The following is a 21,919-nucleotide window of genomic DNA, read 5'->3' as shown; positions in this document are numbered from 1 at the left end:
CTTGTAATTTACACTACCCATTGATCCTACAAAAAGATACAGCCGTTCATCATAGACCTAAGAACTAATATACCAACAAATCATGTTTTGCTGGAATTTCAAATAAAACATTCTGACATAACTAACCTAACATCACACACTGTTGACGGAAATTATCATGGTAATTAAACCATGCTGAGTCAGCGCATCAGTTTGGAATAATACATTCTTGCATTCCTCAAAATTGTCTAACTGGTCACACTGAGTTGCTTTTTAAATTTAGTGTATACATTAAGAATATAACAATTCTGATGTGTGTTTTGGAACCGCAGATGGAATTGACTGCTATCCAGTTACGCAAATGCCACACAATGAATTTCTGATAGCATCTCTATTTGTTTGCCAACATAAACCTTGCTGTTCCAAGAGAAATTAGTCTTGTGACTAATCAACAACAGTTCCAATGGTTTGTTCAAAAACAAAACCAATAATAAGCTAAAACTCATTTAAAACTCCGCCCATAGATTAAGCAGGGAGACATCAAAACCAGCTCTTTTACAAATAAAAATCAGTGTCCAGGCTGTCTACTTGCTACAGTTTATAAGCTCTAGTATTCTGAACTATAAACTGTGTCTCGTGGAAGGGAATTTTTAACACTCCTATTGCCCCCTACACTGCTGCTATCAACAGTCTGAAGTAAAGTTTCCCTGCTCCTGCAATGCTCCAAAGAACGAACTGCAAGGCTACAGTGAAACTCGGCTTCTACTAAGCTCATTGTACAGGCTCTATGTTTACAGCATCCATCTTCTACATTAAAGCAGAAAGACTTACAGAATTGCTTCTTACCACTTCTAATAGCAGGTACCAGAGACATTCTGGCCCAAGAAAGGTCAATGCTGGACAGAGGCACAACAGCACCTCCACAAAGGCAGAACAAAAGCAAGCTTGAACAAAGACACTAAAAGAGAAGAGGTGCTGGGGCAATTAAACTCTGAAACGGAAGAGCTTGCAACCCACTGGAAGAAGAAAGAGGAAGAGATCTACAAGGAGCAAGTAGAGCATGGGAATACATCATCTGTTAGAAAGGAGAAGAAGGAATATGGAATTTGTACTTTTTCTTTTCAAAGAGAAAGGGGGATGAGACAGGTCAGGGATCAAGCATCCACCCAGCATCTCTTTAACCTACTGCAGGAGGTCAGAAGAACCAGAAGGACCCTCCACAGAGGGAAAGGGACACGCATACAGCACCAGAGCAGGCGTGGGAGGGCAGGGATGCCCACGGGACTCCCCCACGTGGAGGAGTCTTCCTATGACACATGAAGGAACTACTTCTGACTTAAGTCATACGAGGTGTAATTGTTCCACTCACAGCTATGCTTGCAATTATGCAAATGTCCGTGTCCCCCCCCCCCCGCTACGGAGGAAGCTATTTAAATTGTGCATACAAAATACAAGTACATTAAAATAACAGAAAACCACATGCGCTTTTTAATGTATATGATAACCTGTGTTTTAAAGTCATATTGGTCATACTATGAGATAATGGTATTTAGGCACATTTGATCTAGAGGCATCAGTGCATAATTTTGCTTCAATAAGTATGAATAAAGACCTGTCTGACACCACTTCTAATAAGTGTCTGTTACAGGTAACACCATTGCTTAAGCAAATGAGTATCAGTGGATTAAGCAAAACCAGGCAGAATCCAGCAAAGATAAAGAGGTGCTTTCTGTGGTAGAATGTAATTATGTAATTTATGTAATTAATCATCAAGTTAAAGCTAGGAAAGAACTTCTCTCTCAGCAACTTTTATCTTCTTTAGATTCACATACCCTGAAGGGAATAACTGCAGTCTGCCAGCCTGCACAAAATAAACATACTGTTTTGTAAATACTGTCTGAAGAGTGTGGAATTCTTCTCATCTGGCATGAAAGACACCTTTTTCCCCACAAACACACTTGCAGCAAAAATAGCAAAGAAACCACTTACACATCTAAAATTGACCGTCAGCATGTTTAGCACATTTTTATGTGAGGCTTCTCATAAATTACATCAGCCTTCCTCACAGGTGACCGCATCTGCAGCTTGGTTAAAAGCTTTTGCAGAACTAAAAAGGAAACAAAAAAGAAGGAAATAGGAAGAAGCCTAGTTGCAGTAAATTATCTTCCATCTTCAGGCAACTGCACACCAAACACACCTCAAAATATTTCAAGTACAAAATGTTGGTTTAGATTTCACTATTTATCTATTTTTAGCATTTTCAGCCGAATTAGGTGTATAGGGGAAAAAAGTAGAGAAACCATCATAATGGTTCAGATGTTCGTTTAAAATATGCAAGAAATGATGCTAGCTCTTTGTGGAACAGTAGAGAGAAATATCAACGATAAGCAAAGACAAAACCAGCATCCTCTTCAGTTACGCCTACAATCCCAATATTCTTCATTGATCAGGTAATCGCTTTTCTTTTGATTGTCTGGCAGTTTCTCCACAGCCATCTGAAATGGCATCAAATGAACAGCGGGACTGCTACATACCACTGCTTTTGCAAATGTATGTAAATACATCATCAGAAAAAAAAAATCATGCAAAGAATTTCAGTAACATGGGCCCACCAGTCACATAACTAAAGGAGTCTAGAAAATTCTTCTGCTGGCAAAACCAGAAAGTGGGTGATTTTTAAAGGAGCAAAAGGGGAGACAGATAGAGAAGCTGAAATCTGAAACTCCTCAGGGAGATTCTTAAGCCTTCTTGAATTCTGACCTTTCTTATAAATAAGCCTGACTACTCTTACTATGGAAAAAATAGCACACAAGTGTGTAACTCAAGACTGCATCATAACTAGCAAACAACCACAGAAGCTTTAATCCTGACATCTTCTAACTGCACGTGCATGACTGTACAAACATAATCCTCATTTGATGGAATGCTTTCTTAAATAAAACTCTTTCCCACCCTACAGGCAGAACACATTATTTCCATAGACACTAGGAGCAGTATATTAAACTGCTGTCTCTTACGTATAAGCACCAAACAGTGGTGCTGAGGAAAGCCTTCTATCTGCATCAAGGTTTTAAGGGAAGGGTGGCATGGAGATGAGAAAAAGAAAAAGAGTGAGGGTTAACAGCAACCAGAAGAAAGAGCAAAAATAGGACTAATACCAATCTCTGTGCTACAATCTGTGCTGTTCTTTTCTTTTCTTTATATACATTATTGATCTGCCTCTGAATTGCCCCATCCCATCAGATATTCACACCTCTTCTCCTTACCTACCCCTGGCCACAAACTGCTCCGCACCCACACGGCATCTTTATCTTCCTCGAGTCAGTATTTACAAAGGCTGAACTGATAAACTGTTGTGTTTTATAGAAGACTTCTGCCTCCACTCCATACTTCTATCTCTCTGCTTTCACACTCACTAGCTTTCCTCCATTTCCATACTTTATCCCTCTCCACTCTCTCTCCCACTACAATTTTTACTGCTCTTCGCTTTCCCCATCCTGACTATTCCTCTTCCCAAGCTGCAGCTTCCCCCTCTTTCCTTCTCCAATCCTATACTAAGCATCTTCCTTTGCTTTATTCCTTTTCTACTCCAAGTACCACATCCACCACCTAATCTCCTAGGTTCTGGTTTTCCCATTCCACTGTCCCTCCAGTTTGTGATGTTCTTGTCTCCACAGGTTCTGTGTTTCTTCCTCTGAAATTACAATTCTCACTACAAATACCTTCCCTCTAAAATAGTCTATTTGCTGGCTGACTATACAATCTCCTCAAAGACCAAATTAACCTGATGCCTCATGTATATGCAGGAGGAGCATATAGCAGAGAAATTGCACTGCTTGGTAACTTTAAGCCTAAATTTAATCTAAACCAGGATTGATTGATTTATTTTTTTAAAAAGTAAGTTAAAAAACAAAATCAAAATAAACTCTCTTCTTCCCACAGATAACTAAACACTGCCCAAAGTTGTGGAAGTAACTCCTACCATTATCTAAAAATGACAGCATTGGTAGAAACACATAAATGATATCATCTTGACATGTAAATCCCCACTGAGAGAATGAAATATGATCTCTAACCATGGGGCTCAAAAGAGCTGCGCAACATGGAAAAATGCTTCTTCTGATAAAATAGATTTAAGCAAGGAGAGGAAAAGAGAAGTGCAGAGGAGTTTCTTTGGTAAACATTTAGCATCTAGGCCTTCCTTATCTTACTTTGTGAGGTTTACGTTGGTGTGTGTTCAAGGATGCTTTAACACGCCCACTTTATCAGCATGATACAGAGACATTTACAACCAGTGAACTGACTGCAAAGTGAGGATAAGTATACCAACACAACATTGCAATTTGGTGCTTAACCACTTTCTTCTCTTTTATTTTTTGTGACTGTTGAAATGATCCTGTATTACAGTCTGTAATAGCATAGTTGTTTAAAAAAACCATAGCTATGAATAAGTCAGCTCCAGAGCTTTGTTTGTTATACTCAAGCATGGCACTGCTCCATTGTCAACATTAACTTAGTTCTTTTACCCAATAAGGTTTTACTCCCGTTTGAGAAAAGACATCAAAGTTAACCTTTTATCATTCACCACCTGTATAAAAACCTTTGCGACTTCAAGTCTGCTTACTAGGCTTTTCATAACACAATTTTTCCACCCATCAAAATAAAGTTGATGCTGACACAATGCAAACATCAACAGACACTTGGCACTCTTGTCCAGTGCTCAACTGTCTTGATCTCTTTAAATGCTGACACCAAGTGAGCAACTGATACAGGTTCTTCCCTTGATGTAGTAGTTTATTTCAAACAAATGCCTTCTGTGAAATACTACAACTATAGAACTTGACATTCTGTGTCAGTGTCCCATAAGTTTCCTTAAAAATAAGGTGGCAGACAGCTCCCGCAGATCTTCATTTCTACCCATGAAGGAAGCAGTTTGAAGATCCTTTACTCACTGCCTGTTTTCTCTAATCAGGCTATAAATACTACCTATTCCCATCTCCTTTCAGGTTCCCTATTTCTCCTCTTGATTCTGAAGTCTTTTACTCCCCAGTTCTCTCTTCTTGGTGTATTAGCCCACTCCACCTCTGCCATGCAGCTTGGATCGCTGACTGCATGCCGCCACACTTACCAGCCCCAGACCCTTACTCCCATTGAGCTATTGCTCTCTCAACTTGGGATCACTGTTTCTCCATCTACAACTCATACCTACAACACTCTTCCTACTACTTTCATACATCCTCGATTACTTTTCCAGCATAGCTGAGAATTGGGAGAAATACTAGAGTCAATTTTACTTTTAAACTGGCTCTGAAATTTATAATTAATCTACAGATTAGAGGCTGTAGGTATTTTCCGTGCATTCTTGACCATGCTGATGTGAGGGAACTACTTTCTCAGTAACACTGACAACTTCATCCCTGTAGTTTTGTGGTGCAATGCAAGAAATAGATGGTGAAAATAAAAAGCTCACAGTAAACAACAGTGGATGCTCTATTTAAAATACCAAATTAGAATGCAAAATTCAGTATTATATTTTGTGAAAAATATTTTTCATTTTCATGAAGTTTACCATATTATGACCAACACAGACCAGTAAATGTATCGATGCCATTTACCCTTTCAGCAAAGCATTTAAGTAATGTCCTTCTACTTAAATCTTTTGTTGCAAGAAGCCCAGAGAAGCTCAGAGAACACACATTTATATGCTCTCCTGAATAAAAAAACTAAATGCTTTAGATTCACTATAAATCAGCCCACATTACAGGTAATTTACTGTTTATTATACTAAATGAAGTTTGCAGGGCAGAAAAGACCTTCCTTTGACCTATAGGTTGCAGTAACACTATGACTTAAGATACAACATGCAGTGACAACTCCGCCGCCGCCCAGACTGTATCCCAAGCTACAGTACTTACACACATGGCAAACACACCATTGCCATTTGAAAACCACCACCACCACATTCAGTTTTTCAACAAATGGTGTGGAAGGCTTCACAGGTCAGAAGGGACAGAGAGGGGACAACACGACTCTTTGAAAGAATTAATCTGCATAAGAAGCACACCTCTGAAACCTGAAGCAGACACAAATAAGAAGCTTCTGACACCACCAGCAAATAATAAGGTTCTCGGTTGCGCTTGCATTCCTTTTTCATGTACCTTTTCACTCAGTTACTGTGCGAACACACGTGCTTCCATATTTCCTTCCTCAGCCAACCAAACAGAAAAAAAACCTAGTCCCTGCTGCCTTGTAAGAAATCCATGTAATTTTTGTTATCATTCTCCAACTGTACTTCTGCAAAATTCACATATACAAGCTTTCAACAAGTAACTTTACGAATCTCTATATTAAACAAGCACTTAAAAACCAGTACATATCAGTTCAGTTTTGCGGATTTATTTTCAGATATGAAAACACCGATTTTTTTTCTTTTTAATTCACATTGTACGTTAACCCACGTACATTAAATGACCTCCCCCACCCTTCATAATAAGTCAGCCAATCACATAAACAAAAGCTGGTTTTTTAGGCAGCCTTTTAGGAGGTCGCAAAATTAAAAGTTCCATTTTATAATGGTTTTGCCATAATTTTAGTACTTGCAGATCGTGTTTTAAAGACAAAGTTACACTGCAACAGAATGAAGCACGAGGGAATATTACAGAGTATGAACAAAAGAACACCAAACTTACCCCTCTGAAATTCCAGCCCTTGGTAGAAGGAAACAAGGAAAAATTGTTCTGTTGCTGCTGTTTCGGCCTGCAAGATGAGGCAAGGAAAAGTGTTTACATTTTCAGCTGTCATATTTTCCTATATCAAGAACAGAGTGACAACAGAGGGGAAAAAAGAAAAACACAGGCTTTGGGTACCAAGACACCTTAGATTTCCTTGGCTGTACTTCTGACAGGTTTCTCTCTTCAGCTTAGTTAAATGTTTTAATTCAGATTGAGAGCTAAGGGACATGGCAGCCTTACAAGCCTTCAGAGACCCACTGGCTTGATGTCTGACAACACCTTATTACCCTACCAATTTTCAACAAGCAGAGACAACCCTGCCCCGAACAGTGTGGGTCTATGAACCTGCAATTACGTCATGTGATGCAAGATGATGCAGCCTGCCAGCAGTACTAGATGGGGACACTAAAGAGCCTTTAATCCTAACAGCGAAGCTACGCAAAGCACCAACGTAAAGCCAGCTAGCCATACCTTTGTGTGACGCTAAAAACTAGAGAAGCTGACTTCAGTTTTTACTCATTCCAAAACCTTTCTCCTAGCCTATAATTATCGCTGTACAATTATTTCTGAAAAGTAACCATAACATTCTCCACTTCGCTCTTAATGAGTGCTTTTCACCAGTAAGATCTTAAATTACTTTACAAAGGTAGGCAAACATTGCTGAGATTTTACAAATGAAGTCAGATCAAAGCTTGACTGACCTGTTAAGTTGACCAAACCAAGAAATAGTTTGGTGGCGCGACCTAAGTGCTGAGCACACTGCAACTCCAACCATGCAATTATACAGATTACAGAAGCGATCGCAAATAATAACAGGAATACAAAAACTTGGTTAAAAAGTAGCAAATTAAATGGCTGCCTGTCAAACCTCACCATCCAACAATAATAGGACAGATGTTTTGCAGTTAAAGCACTGGACTAACACATGAAAGATCTGGGAGTCATTCCTGCTGCTTATAGTTCCTGAAGGACTCCAACACACCATGCCCCAGTTCGTTTCCATAGAGTCAGGACAGCAATAGTTCTGTCTTTTTTCTGTCTTCTCTATTTTGGTGTAAAATATTTGGTGTACGGACATTTTTCTTATTACGTGCATTAAAACGCATCATAGAGCTGTGATCACAGTAGACATCTTCTGATGTCAACATAATGCAAATAATCAACTATAATCATGACAATTGAGTCCTTTTTGTAACATCAAAGGTTGAGATGTAAATTTTCTCAGTTTTTCACTCTACCAGCCAGCCAACCAGGAAGAATATCAGTGTTTGAAGCATATTGATAAAGTCATTAAAAAGCACAAGGCTGCATACATCACAGACTTCACCGTTAAGACTGTCCCACTAATAAATCCTCCTACTATAGCTTTCTAAGTTAAAATATTATGAAACTGAATTTCTAATCCAAAAGCCTCACTGGAACTGGAACTGCATTATGAAAAGAGAAAAATGTGATTGACAAGAGCAAGTTACAGAAATTATCAATTGTCCTAACAGTGTTGCGCACCCTTTTTATTCACAGATGATCTCACACTAGAACCAGAGCCAGATTTTCCAAAAAGTACTGTGAGCTTCCTACAGAGTTGCGCTCTTTAGTCACTTTTCAAAAAAAAAAAAAAAAAAATCTCATGTTTAAACTTACATTTCCACATTTTTTCTTTGATATTTTAATGCTGTTCATGCATTTATTTTCCCAGTTTATTAAGAATTGCACTAGTTCTATTTTAATTAAGCTGAATATAGGAGAAAAAGACATTTCCACTTCAATATAGCAGGATTTATGATAGTTTGACAACAGTTACAAGGGAAATGAAAACTTCATTTAAAATTATCTCTCCCCACAATCATTCTGTAACAAGAACTAAGAACTCTGTAATAAGCAATAAGTTTGTTGTATCATTCATCCACACTAAACTGAAGGCCATCCACTAGAAGACGCCTGATGACTAACCATTTGTTATCATCACTCTGTACCTTTCCCATTCACTGAAAGCATCCCAGACTACACAACAACAGCCAGTCTTTATAGAGAGCAGACAATATTAAATCTACATTTCGCTGGTTTTCACAATAGGTATCTTCCTTCCTTATCTTATCAGTCAAGAACGTTACTCCATTTTGGTGAGAATGAACGTCTCTATTATTCACAATGGTATGCTAACTCCTTTATTTTTAATACTATTGTAGCGTTATTAAAGAGCTTTAAGTACAGACTAATGAAACAAGCCAGTTTTACCCGGAGGAGTTAATTTAAAAGGCAGTGAAACATATCAAAGTCACTGTATATTCCTCCATGACTTACTGCCCTGATCTGATACACACGGGGTGTAACAAAATTTTTCGCAAACTGTTTTGTCACCCAGTGTGTGCTGCGCTCTTCCAATAAGCAGAAATCAGGCTGAAGCATCGCACTCATTTACCACCCTATGGGCTACCTTAAATAATTTCTTCAAAAACTTTCACTTTTATGCACCTGGCCTAGCCATTACTTCCCTATTGTCTATTCTGTCAGGGTTATTCAAAGTTTAAATCTGGAACACAGTGAATACATCAAGTCTAATTTCCCATTACAAGCAACCATTTCATATAGCCCGTCTCAAACTTACCAATACATTAAAACTGCAGAAGTATGTCCTCCTATTGTACTGAAAGACTGTTTTAGAAATCTCACTGTTCCCATAATTAGAAACAATCTAGGTTAAACATATTCATAAATTGTTTATGACTACCATTCTGAACCAGCATTTTTCAGCTGAACACACCCCTAAGTCAAAATGAAGTAAAAAACAAGTTCTGGTTCTCAGCTGCACCTCAAGTAACAAAATATAGTTTCACCAAAAACGAGACCTCATTTACAGTTTTCAGTTTGGTCCTTCACTATCTTCAAGTTATTTTGATCTCTTGGTCTTCCCAACTGTCAACATCAGTGAGAACTGTACTGAAAAAGAATGAGAGTATTGCAGATTTTTTTCAAATACATTTTAAATTAACGTCTTGCTCTTTTTTCTACAGGGCACTACTACTGTTACTTCTGAACATTCCGTTTACTGGATAAATCTTTTCTGAATTGCAGTAGTATATAAACTGACTAAGAAACGGCCTGTCTATATTATAAAACTATTAAAATACTATTTGATATTTTAAATACAAAAACATAAAGCTACAAAACTGTCAAAGAATTCTACTTTTTTAAATAACCAATAAATGTTACACTTCGATAGGAGGGATACTATATCAATAGGTGTATTAGACCCACTTGGTTTGGAAATAAAATAATTTACTGACCAGACCAATAAAAAAAAAAAGTCATCACTGGCATAAGAAGGTAGCAGATAGACCAAAATAAAACATTCACTTAAAGATGGGAAGGGAGACAAATTCACAGGCATTAACACTGATGAGCAGATCTGACTTTCAGAGGCATGTAAGTAAAATAACTCAGATACTATAGTAAAGCTTTTTCAGATGTCAAGAACAAGACAGGGACGGTTCCTATAACCACATGCACTGTGACTAACACTCTTGAAATACATCAAATAGATGATCACAGACTAGATCGTGGCTGAGAAAAGGAAGCACATGATGTGGGAGGGAAAGAGAGGAGTTCCTGCCTACAATTACTTGCAACAGTAATCTCAAAGCTGTAATTTGTAATACTTGACCTTTCTTACAGATGGATCTTTTTTTATTTAGCTAAAAGTCACCAAAACATTTTCTCCCCAGTACTGCAGTTTTAAGAATGAAAGACTAGAAGGTAGGACTATATAGGAACTCTTCAGCCTGTGGGAGGGAGAGAGGGGGTCACCAAACCTGTCAGCTAAGCTTGGTTTGAAGATCGCTATGGAAAGTTTACCTTGGAAATAAAACCCTGAAACCAAGTCCATCCAGTCTGAGAAAAGTGCACGCGGAGGCCTGCCACTTGGAAAAGCAGCCCATGACGATACTCAACCTTCAGCCACATCTGTCTGTCTGAGCGTGAAATTCCTCCTCCTCCTCTTTAGTAGAAGTTTTAACTGTTCTTCTTCCATTTGATCTTTAAGCTCCAGCCCTGGCAAAATAAGCCCTGGAAATGGCATCTTCACATCCTAGTAGCTCAGATGTATCTTAGATCCCTTGAAACATTTACCAGGGAATGACTGAACTGTACTGACTTGCTTGCCTGCTAGTTTCCTAGTGATCCTGCTGTTCAATAAGGATAATTTGGAATTTTACTGAACAAAACATTTATTACTGCAGGAACTTTTGACACTGGTAATGTCCTCCGGGCTGTGGCTCTATCTTTAACCAAGGTGTTTCTACCACTGTTCTGTAGCCTGGAGAGTAAACGGCCACTGAATTAAACGTATAGTGAATTATCAGCTTAAGATTTGGAAGGTCCCAGATTCTGTAATCCATGAGAATCACTTGAAGTCCTAAGTCAGCATGAATAAAAGTTCTAGAACTTCTAGTACCCATGAGTTAATTTATACAGTTTATTAGGTTAATTACAGTAAATCAACTCCCTATGCTTCTTGTAACATAAAGCTGTATTACACACGGCCCAACAGAAAGCAAAGCTTTACAAAAGAAAACTACTTGTAGAGGTGGGAGGGGGAAAAAAGAAGAAGAAAAAAAAAAAAAGGAGAAAGAACAAGATAAACCATGAAATTAAAGACTATTACAGATAGAGAAATTTTGTTTTCTTTCTCACAGCTAAGTATGTACTACAGAAGTTTGTATACAATAAAGACAAGATGTTGCCATAAACTCTAATAAAGTAGTGAAGTGGATTAAGGATAAACATCAGTTGGTTTTCACTGGGGAACACTGAATTAAAAATAAAGATACATCTCTGTTAAGACTGAAGTAGGTATTACTTGTCTTATAGTAGGTTTATGTTGTCCCATCTGCTGCTTGCATTTAGAAAAAAAAAATCCAGTATTTCATATTAAACCAGCATCATCATAAAGGCCTGTCTGGAAACACAACATTGATCCTGCTTAAAATGGTTTTGTAAAAATGATCCCTATATTTTACATTTGTTGAGTTTAATAAGTATATACCTAGCACATTCCAATTCTGCCTTGGAATTTAAATTAAAACTTGATTTTTTTTTTCTCCTCACCTGTCACCAGTAGCAATAACATTTACATATCAGTGAAACTGTAGAGTTTTTGCAAAGACTGAGTATGACCTATAACCATTCTTTCTGCATAAAACTCAGGGTAGAATTCAGCTATGTTCCCCAGAATTTTGTTAACAATGCTAAGAAAAAGAATTAAAAGTCATAAAATAATGCTTTGGTCCTTAAGATGTGCAGGGTTTTCTGTTAGGTTCCCTCATACACGTACTATGAATAGGTATAATAAAAATATCTGTTGGACAAAGATATCTTTATGGAAATCTTTATTTAGACACAATTTTTAGACACAACATTTACATGCCTCCCAGAATAAATCAGTGTAGTTTTTCTGTGCAACCTTTACTGTGCTGTAAGTTAGTTATATAATGACAATCGATAAGTAAAAGTATATAAAGGAATCTAAAGACTAAAAACATGCACTGAATGTTTTAAAGTTTCTATTACATTTCCTAAAAAAAGCGTGTTATCTGTCTTGAAGCATGATGATGAGATAAATGAACGATTTATGGCAGTTTATATTAAGCTCATGTAACTTCTCCACCTTCATCTGATCCTGTAGTCTTTCTGCACACAGAATCGGACTACAACAGTGGTTTTTTTAGATATGAATACCCAAGCTGTGTGTGGTTTGTTTAAAATACTCAGCTGCTACATCTGTTTGAAGATAAAAGCACATTTCACAAATCCACACGAATACTCACTCAGATAATAAGAGGAAAGCTCAAACCACTTTGAGACAAGCTGTGCTAAGTAAAAATTCTTTTCAATCTACAAAAATAAAGGTTGTTACTACAGCTGTAAATATTTTATGAAGATACTGTTAAATAATAAATAGTACTTACTGTTCAGAATTGTTCTTTGTAATGTCATCTTCTCAATCTATCAAAAGTGTACACTAAGATACTGTTCATAAAAGCACATTTATTTTAACACACTGGGATATTTGTGATACTAAATTACACACACACACAAAAAAAAATTCAAAGTGGTTTACCTGGTGAAGCCTGAGATATGCAAGAGCATTTTAGCTTTGAACAATAGTTTTGAACAATACTGATTCTCTTAGATGTTTTAAGTTACAGATAATAATAAATTAATGTACCTTTGGTACTGATTTTTAAAGTAGGAAAAAAAACCCCATGGTTTGACCTACTTAATAAAAAACACTCACTCCTCCACTGGAAATCTCAAATACTATTTTTCTTCTATACTAGGCCTGTGCATTTTGGCACTAAAAGGAGATTGTGGAAGATTTCATTTATTTTCCAGAAGGAAAAAAACAAATCTAAGTTCATATGGAGAGTTTGCTTAATACGTTTTTCTTCCTAAAGGCAAAGCATCTCATAAAGATTTTGTGTATGTTTGATTTACCGAGGTCCGGTCCTGCAGACCTGACCTCTTCAAGCTCCCATAGCGGCTACTGACAGATCATGGCAGGGGCCGGGGGGGAAAGCTGCTTAGATGAGCAAGATTGAACACTTCCTACCTTGAGAGAAACAAAAATATCCACCAAGGAAAAAACAGATGACTAGCTGGGCTGCCTTCTGAATACTAACGTAATCTTTTATTGTCCTACTATTATGAACTGTGTGTCATAAACATATTAAGAAAGAAAAACAGCCCTTGTGAAGCTGGATATACACAGATGAAAGCCTGCATCACTGAAGCAGGTACAGGTACCAGTGAGCTGTCCCACACCTACTCTTTTCCCATGCTTTCTTCAGAACGTGTTTGTTTATACTATGAACCAATGCACAGCACCGTAAAATATCCCATCACTAATAAAACCCAAAGAAGCTACAAAATGCATTTTTTCATTTCTGGATTTGTTTAATTTCCTGTAGAAATGAATACTAATTTATGAAGAGGAAAAAAAAAAAATCTGAAGACCAAGTAAAGTTCTACATTTTGATCTAAAAAAATCAGATATTCCTAATGATGTAACATTTCATCTTCTGTCGAAATACAGACTTGATTTAAAGCTTTAAACATAATTAATTTCTTCATCTGTAACTACCGCAGGTTAATGCAATAAATTACATCTGATATACACCACTATAAAAGCATCCCCCTTGACATATATGACCTCCACTCACAACTAAAACAGAAAGCCCTGGCTGCTAGCCAGCAGGAGGATGCAGGTTTTTCTGCTGTTTGCCAAAGGCATAGCTGCATGAATGCTGGGGAGGGTTAGAAGAGTCCTGTATTACATTTCTATACCAAAATATCACTGTTTCATTAATATTGTAATAGCTAAGATTAGAAAGATTATTCACTGGCTCACTTTGAATGCGCAGCCTAAAATTATTCCTATAGCATTTCAGTAATACTAGGAAGAAGAAACGGCAATAACATGTTTGTTAATTTTTAGTCATTACCCCATCCCACTGCTGTATCACAGGTATATGCTGAATTCTTTACAAAGAGAACAACTCCTCATTAAAAAGAAATGTTTGCTCATCTCCATGTTACAGTCAGCCATCCAGATAAGATCCTCTGGTCTATGGGGAAAAAAAAGATCTGATGGTAATGCTTAAATGGCCCCTATCACGAGATAGTCAGAAAAAGCAAGCCTCCAGGCAAAAACCTCACAGCAATATTCATGCTCAAGGAAAGAGAGTCAGTCTATTCCATTTTGTTTTCAAAATAGAAGTAAGATCTCATTGAGAACCTACAGCTGGGAAATCCACTCAGTTTAGCAAGATTGGATACTTACGGGTTAGATAGAAGCAAAAATGTTCACCAAGAGAAAGCAGACAAGGGATTTCGTAGCAGTTCGTGAAATCCAACCAAACAGCATTCTCAGCCTATAGAGAAGCTACTAATACCCTCAGAATGATCATTCAAGTGCCACCACATCATGTTCTTGATAAAGGAAATGGGTGTTTTCTGAAAATCCTTTTTGTTTGTATTCATATCATCTGGCTCTCTGAAGGTAAACATGAATTCCTGCGAAGCTGTGGTTCACTAACAGGCATTTCGAAAGATCAGAAGGACTGAATAAAGAGGGCAACACTATTGAAAACAAGTAACATTTGGGGGCAAGGCAATTCAATAAAAGATTTTAAAATTCCTGTACTGCTATTTCCTTATCCCTTTGCCCTGGTTTCGGCTGGGATAGAGCTAATTTTTTTCCTAGTAGCTGGTACAGTGCTGTGTTTTGGGTTTCGTATGAGAAGAACGCTGATCCCACGCTGATGTTTTGGCTGTCGCTAAGCAGTGCTCACACTGGTCAAGGACTTTTCAGCTTCCCGTGCTCTGCCGGGCGCACAAGGAGCTGGGAGGGGGCACGGCCAGGACAGCTGACCCCAGCTGCCCAAGGGCTATTCCAGACCATATGGCCTCATGCACAGTATAGAAACGGGGGGAGTTGGCCGGGGGCAGCGATCGCTGCTCGGGGACGGGCTGGGAGTCGGTCAGCGGGTGGTGAGGGGTTGTATCACTTGGTTTTTTTCCTGGGTTTTGTTCCGCTCTCACTCTCTTGTTTTCCTCTCACTACAATTCTTTGTTCCAGTTATTAAACTGTTCTTATCTCAATCCATGAGTTTTCTTACTTTTGCTCTTCAGATTCTCTCCCTATCCCACCAGGGTGGGGAGGGTGAGTGAGCGGCTGGGTGGTACTTAATTGCCGACTGGGGCTAAACCACAACACCCTTCATTTGCGACTTTATCTTTTTCTGCATTATAGCTTGTATTTCAACTGAAAAGCCCAACAATGTAGGTTTGTAACAAAAACGTCAAATAGGATCGCTCTGTCATTAAGCCTATAGCCAACTGAGAGGCTTTTCTGTGTTGAAAAGTGAAAAACTCCTGCATACCCTTTAAGGAGTGCTGTATGATACTTTTCACACCTAGCTCTCAAGGATATGGCGCTAAGCCAGTCACTCAAGGAAGGAAACCTGCTTTTATTAAATGCAATCAGCTATACAGGATTGTAACTTTCAGAATACTGTTTCATTGAGAAAGATTATTCTTGCATGGAGAAGTATTATACGCTGTGTGGCAATAACCACTCCTGTAGCGTCTATGCAGCCAGACCAGAACGCCTTATCTTGAGATTGTAACAGGCCTGTCACCACTGGAGCTAATAAACTAAACTTCTCTGTGTTAGACTACACAAGTGTATGCGATCATGCTCATGACTTAACTTCAGTGTGCAGTAACCACCCCCCCAAAAAAGTCAAATTATACCACATAATTTCCTGTCTACGCTAGTTCTGCCCTCTGCCATGCCTAAAGGATTGCAGGCTGTTGTGGCAAATTCCATTCAGCTAGTTTGTCACATATAGTTTATTAACTTGGGGCATAAAAATCTCACCAAGGATTAAATTCCACAGCATACTGGGACTCTGCTCAGAACACAAGCAAGTATTTTACTATGGCATAACTAAAACGTGGGCAACAGAACTTCTCCAACACTTTAAGCACTGTCAGCTAAATAAAGAACAGAATATTAAGAAGCAAAAAAAGTCAGGAATTCAGGAATTCATCAGTTTATCAATAACAAAACCTTTCATGGGAATGAGTTTCAATATTTATATCAAGTCTGAGGAAAAAGCTTCAACTTTTTAAACAACCTTTCCCTGTTTCTAGAGCTTTTTATTTAGAAATTTCAAGTACCATGACTTGGGATTTCCGCCCAACCCCCCCGCTTTGGGTGCTGTTATAAAGATAAGCACCCAATGAAACACCCTTTTTTCTTTTTAAGGGAATATGAAACCTGGGAGACAACACTTTCAGATCATTAGATTAGTAAGATCAATAGGTACAATAAACACAACTATGCTTAACAAAATATTTAGGATACTCACAGCTGAAGCATCTGTAGACAAGCAAACATTTTTAGTAGTTATGTACCCAATACAGCCAGCTTTCTTTAATAAGCTGCCAGTCTATTGAATTTTTTTGAACTCAGTTATGTTATGTGCACAAAAACGAACTACAAGAGGCCCTGAATCGCAGTTTACAGCAATACGTGATGTATACATACAAGTCATCAAGATCAAACCATGCAACTCTTAGATTTACAAAGATATTTTCACTTGTAAGACTTTCACTTGCATTATTAGCAGATTGTACGCTGCAGGAACCCAAATAAAACAAATAGTGGTTTCATCTCCATTTCATCTTCATTTCCATTTGCACAGTAATGCCTATTAAGTTGCATAAATAACTGTAAGAGCAACTATCAGCCCCCTGGGTTTAGAAAACTTTTTTCTCCTCTTATTTAACAAAGTGCTCATCACAATGTTCTTGTTCAGCTTTAACATTTTTTCTTAGATCTTGAAAAGAATTAGCAGTGTCCTTTTAATATTGAGTAGTTTAGTTTCCTTTGTTTGATACAGCTTCTTAGGACTTATTGTGGCCATAAATCCCCTGAGCTGCGTAAGCATTTTGTCTTACTCCATGACAGTAAAACTACCAAATCAAGCCCTAAAATGCTTTTAAGTTTAAAAATTTATTCATCTCATAAACACGGGACTGGTTTCCCCTTGTTCTGAATGGAAGTTAAATAAATACAAACAAGGCAACTATATGTACAAAGGCCAGTTTATACATACAAGGAGAGCCAGATTTAACAACAAACAGTTTCAATAAATATTGCATCCTCTGACATCAGGATATTCTGTTTAATACAAACACTGACAAATTTATTTCTGCAAAAATTAGAAGAGTTTTTGAAGGCAATTTATAAATAGACACTGAAGTCAACAAATACTGACCTCTACCATGTGACTTTTGTAGTCTTGATCTTCATTGCACAGTGAGGTCAGAAGGCTATCAAGATAGTTCTATCTTCAAGAATTATGTAAACCCATTTTCATAACAGATAATCCTGTTAATAAAAGCTAAGTCATAATTCCTGAGCGGATGATTTTGTACTACAGGTCTGGCATTAGAAGTTTCTTTACAACATGAAACATTTGAAGCCAGTGCCAAATTTTACACCCCATGTTTCTAACTCTCTTCGTTGGTCTGAGGGATGATACTTCAGCAATATATTCAAAGGGCGTACGCACTCTGAAACCAAACACTCCTTTCATAATACCTGGATTTTTATGTAGTAGAATGACTTCCTATTAAGTATGCAAAAAAGCCACATTTTCACTATTTCCATCATTTCTGAAGGGACATTTAACCTGAGATGCAAGAGCAAAATGTTTTCAGTTGTTAGTTATTATTCACAGCTGGGTTCCTGTGGGAACATTTTGTGCATCAGTGTTGCCATAGCAATTACTATAGAAACCCTGAATGCAAGGGAGTAAAACCTGTTGAAACTATCGTTCCATTAAAGCTCCAGTCAAAATATGAAGTCAGGACAGAAAATGTTCACTTATCTCTACTTTTGCCAGCAACAAGTTATGTTTTCTAGTCTCTTCAATATAAAGACACTAACTACATTATAGTAATTTCAGCCCAAGACCATCTTACAAGAGCATACAGAAAACTGTGATAAAATAATTTTGTTACAAAGTACAGAATCCTATAATTAAAAAATAACATTATACCTGTGATGACTCTGAAAGTGTATATTTTTTGTTTTGTCCCAGGTCAAAGTACATTCATTAAAAAGTGCATTTATAGGTAAGAGAGATTTGGAGCCAGTTTCTTCAGAAATACATATGTATAAATAATAAAATTTATTTATATGGATGAATACACACCCCCCTCTGCTTTTTTTTTTCCTTCCAAATTAATACAATTCCTGCAAAAACAGGAATTAACATGTTAAGTGAGACCAGTGGATCAGACAGGAAATGTGATTTTGCTGTAAAGTAGACCAATGATGGGTTGATCTGCCAACGGAGGTAATTTTCTCATCTCTTTCAAGGCAAGATTGTCTGTCCGTGCCTGGAAGCAGGAAGGCCTATATCCTTCTTATTTTACCTTATTTATGAGATTTGTTATCAATTACCTTAATTAATACAAGTATTTAGTTGCTTTCCTTCTGTAATCTCTGCCTAAAGTACAATGTCAGAGCAGCAAGTGCAATAACTATGTTATTTTGTTTGTCTCATAGCATGCATTTGCATTATCTGTTTCAAATGTATTGGTGTATGTTGTTATAGGCAGAAGACAAAGTCAAATCAAGATTTCAGGCTGATGGCTCCAGATTACCTGTTTTACGATGCCTCCCAAGATAAATGCAATGAAAGTACTATGAAAGTACTTAAAGGTCAAAAAGTAGCCACATATGAAAGCCGCAAGCAGAAAAATCTTGTAAGAAACACCACTTGTACACACCATCAAGGGAAAGTTACTGCTAATAAGTATCCAATGCTTCTTTACATTATTTTTAAGAGTATTTTTTCTGTAGGTAAAAAAAAATAAAGAGCCCAAATAATTAATTATTTGAATATATTATCAGTATCGCTATGATCACACTCCTATACCTTGCTCTTTCAAAAAATGTGAACAAAAATCTATTTATTTCTGCTATGTGTTTGTGCTATACATACCAAAACTTTCCAAGCACATTTTAAAAAAAAGCTAATACTGAACTGACATTACCTACTGAAAAGGTTGTCAGAAGGCCCTATGAAATAAACACAGCTGTATATGAAACTTTAAAGTTTTTCCACAGTTATTTATGAAATCAAAAGGAATAATACAGTTTGGTCCAGTAACTCATATCAGAAAAATCTTTAACATAAGTTTCACAGAATCACAGAATCGTATAGGTTGGAAAAGACCTTTAAGATCATAGAGTCCAACCATAATTTGCCAGAGATTATTTGCTTTCAAAGAAATAAACATTTCTGGGCTATTTGCCCTTGCAGATATTGACATATTCTCATCACATAAGCCAGTACAGTATCATTTTTTTTTCCTCCAAGAAAATACTCCATGATATGTAACAACTTTATAACACATGGTAGAAGATTCACTCTGACATGCAGAAACTACTAGTTTTAGACTCATTAGTTATTGGGTTTTGTTATACTGCTGAATGTTTGCAGTTGCACAATTGCACACCGTTTCATTCTGTATTGTCATCAGGTTTTTGGTTTTTTTCCAAGACATTCACTACTATTAGGATTCCCCTGAAACTTTTTTAATGCCATGCCTTTAAATTAGGGCATGTTTATCTTTGCTCTTACTCTTGCTGATAGCTAATGTATTTGGGTTTCAAAGAGGTATATTAATGAGGTTTAGGAAGTAGACATTCACTGCAGTATTTCATTATACAAACTGAAAAGCTTGCTAATTACAAAAACAAGAGAACAGGCTTTTTCAGTCTGAATACAGAAAGCACCAGAACACAAGGACAATACTCCTATTTACTACAGCAGCTGAAATAAGAGTCATAAACCACAGGGGAAGAAATCAAACAGATGTTGGCTTGATCAACGATGATGCAAAATTATTTACAGTTTCCTTTAGGGTCATTGATACCAGAACTACTGTTGGTAGCCACCAGAGTGACAGGAACATAAGGTAAATGGTCCTACTTCTTTTGAATATGTGAAATATGCTTCTGAAGCCAAGCTGTTGGATTCTTTCCAATCACTTATACTATATCCCTTGATTAATAAAATAGCATCTTGCTTTCTGTACAGCACTTTTCATTTCCAAATGCATCAAAAATGCTGTTCTATGGGTCTATGAAAAACTGATATGAAAAGAGTTCACTCCATCCAATAATCTGCCCACCTCCAACTAACATGGGGTCTTCTGCATTAAACACATTGACTGTTTTATGATGCTGCAAGATTTACTGACAGCGTTATTTGTCTAATAGCGCTATAGGCAGATCTCCCAGCCTCGACAACTTCAAACTGAGAAAGAACAGGTATGCAGAGATGTGACGAGTCAATCATTTGGGGGAACTGGCGTAGCAATGAAGAACACACAGAGCTCAGACATGCAAGTCTGATGCTCCAGTATGGGCTCTTTGTTAAGGGTAAAGATTAATGATAAGAAGCTGCTTTCTCATTCCTAAGAGAGTAAGGTGGCACCGGAATTCAGTGAAGCTGCAGCCACATCCTATGCACAGCATGTGACTTCATGATCTCAATCAGAATGTAGAGAACAGAGATACAGCACTGAGCACGCACGGTTAAGAGCGGAGACACCATCTTGTTGCAAGCAGACACCCCCTCTTAGCCCCCATCCGCTCACTGGAACAGACTCTGCAAGGGGCAGACCTGACCAAGACTGGTTTCCTGTGGAAGCAGGCCCTGTATTTCGTCCCACACCTCAGCACGCTCTCTGTCCCTCATCACCTCTGTGACGCTCTTGCCACGAAATGGCTGTGGTTAGTTCAGAGCAGCACATCTGCTGGTAGGCCCCTGCCAGAAGAACATAAAATGGCTACACTCTGGCAGCCTTCCTCACAATGGCAGCACTCACCGGGGTCTCTCACCTCCACCCACACACAATTATGTTAAAACTTGAGTTTATCTTTATTGGCTCTGATATTTTTTATATCTTTTTAAAAACGAAACTGGGCAACGGGTTGAAAAGTTACTGGCAAGAGACAGACAGCAGTCATATGCCATTTCCTGAGGAAACTAGGCTTTCTTTAAACCACACACATACATCTTTCTGCAAACCTGACATTTCTAGGTACCTTGACAAGCAAAGTAAAAGGTTTCATAACTTCCAGCTCCCACTCCCCCTTATGTCCTACTGAGAAAGACAAAAGTTGGGGGGTTTGGTTGGTTGGTTTTTTAAACTCAAAATGTGTCATAACTTTTTTCTTCAAGTAAATCTATGGAAAGGGAAAAAAAAAAGTCTGTTCTTACTTCTTTAAATTATCATAATGAATCAACCACCCTACTCAGGGAAAACGAAGTGCAATAATTTTTCCCAAGATTCATAAAATCAGGTGGCTGTTCTCAAGAGAGAAAAATTTTAAATTACTAGCAAGTGAAAAATATTTAATGTTAAACCTAAACCAGAAAGAAATATATATTAACACTGTGTCTGATATGTAAACAAAGAGCTTTAAGATGATAATCCTAAACTCGGCTGCACTGTGAAAAGAAAATGCAGAAGAGAAACATTACAGTATTTTTAAGTTGTCTTTAAATGGAAAACAGTTACATCTTTGCTCTAGTAGAATGTAAACAGACTTGCAGTAC

At 37.6% G+C, this 21,919-nt stretch overlaps 1 protein-coding gene across 3 annotated transcripts in view; it reads right to left on the bottom strand.

Moving 5' to 3' along the window:
- The window catches only part of ARHGEF3 (Rho guanine nucleotide exchange factor 3), a 141,421-nt gene that overhangs the window by 88,116 nt on the left and 31,386 nt on the right, over window positions 1-21,919 (bottom strand). For all 3 annotated transcript variants that reach the window (XM_075514027.1, XM_075514028.1, XM_075514026.1), the window contains one exon: window positions 6,669-6,735. In XM_075514027.1, the coding sequence (XP_075370142.1) occupies window positions 6,669-6,735 (67 nt within the window). The remainder of the gene's footprint in view (window positions 1-6,668; window positions 6,736-21,919) is intronic.

This window comes from Mycteria americana, chromosome 11, assembly GCF_035582795.1.
Source record: "Mycteria americana isolate JAX WOST 10 ecotype Jacksonville Zoo and Gardens chromosome 11, USCA_MyAme_1.0, whole genome shotgun sequence".
Lineage (NCBI taxonomy): Eukaryota > Metazoa > Chordata > Aves > Ciconiiformes > Ciconiidae > Mycteria > Mycteria americana.
This window is presented reverse-complemented; position numbering and strand designations above follow the sequence as displayed.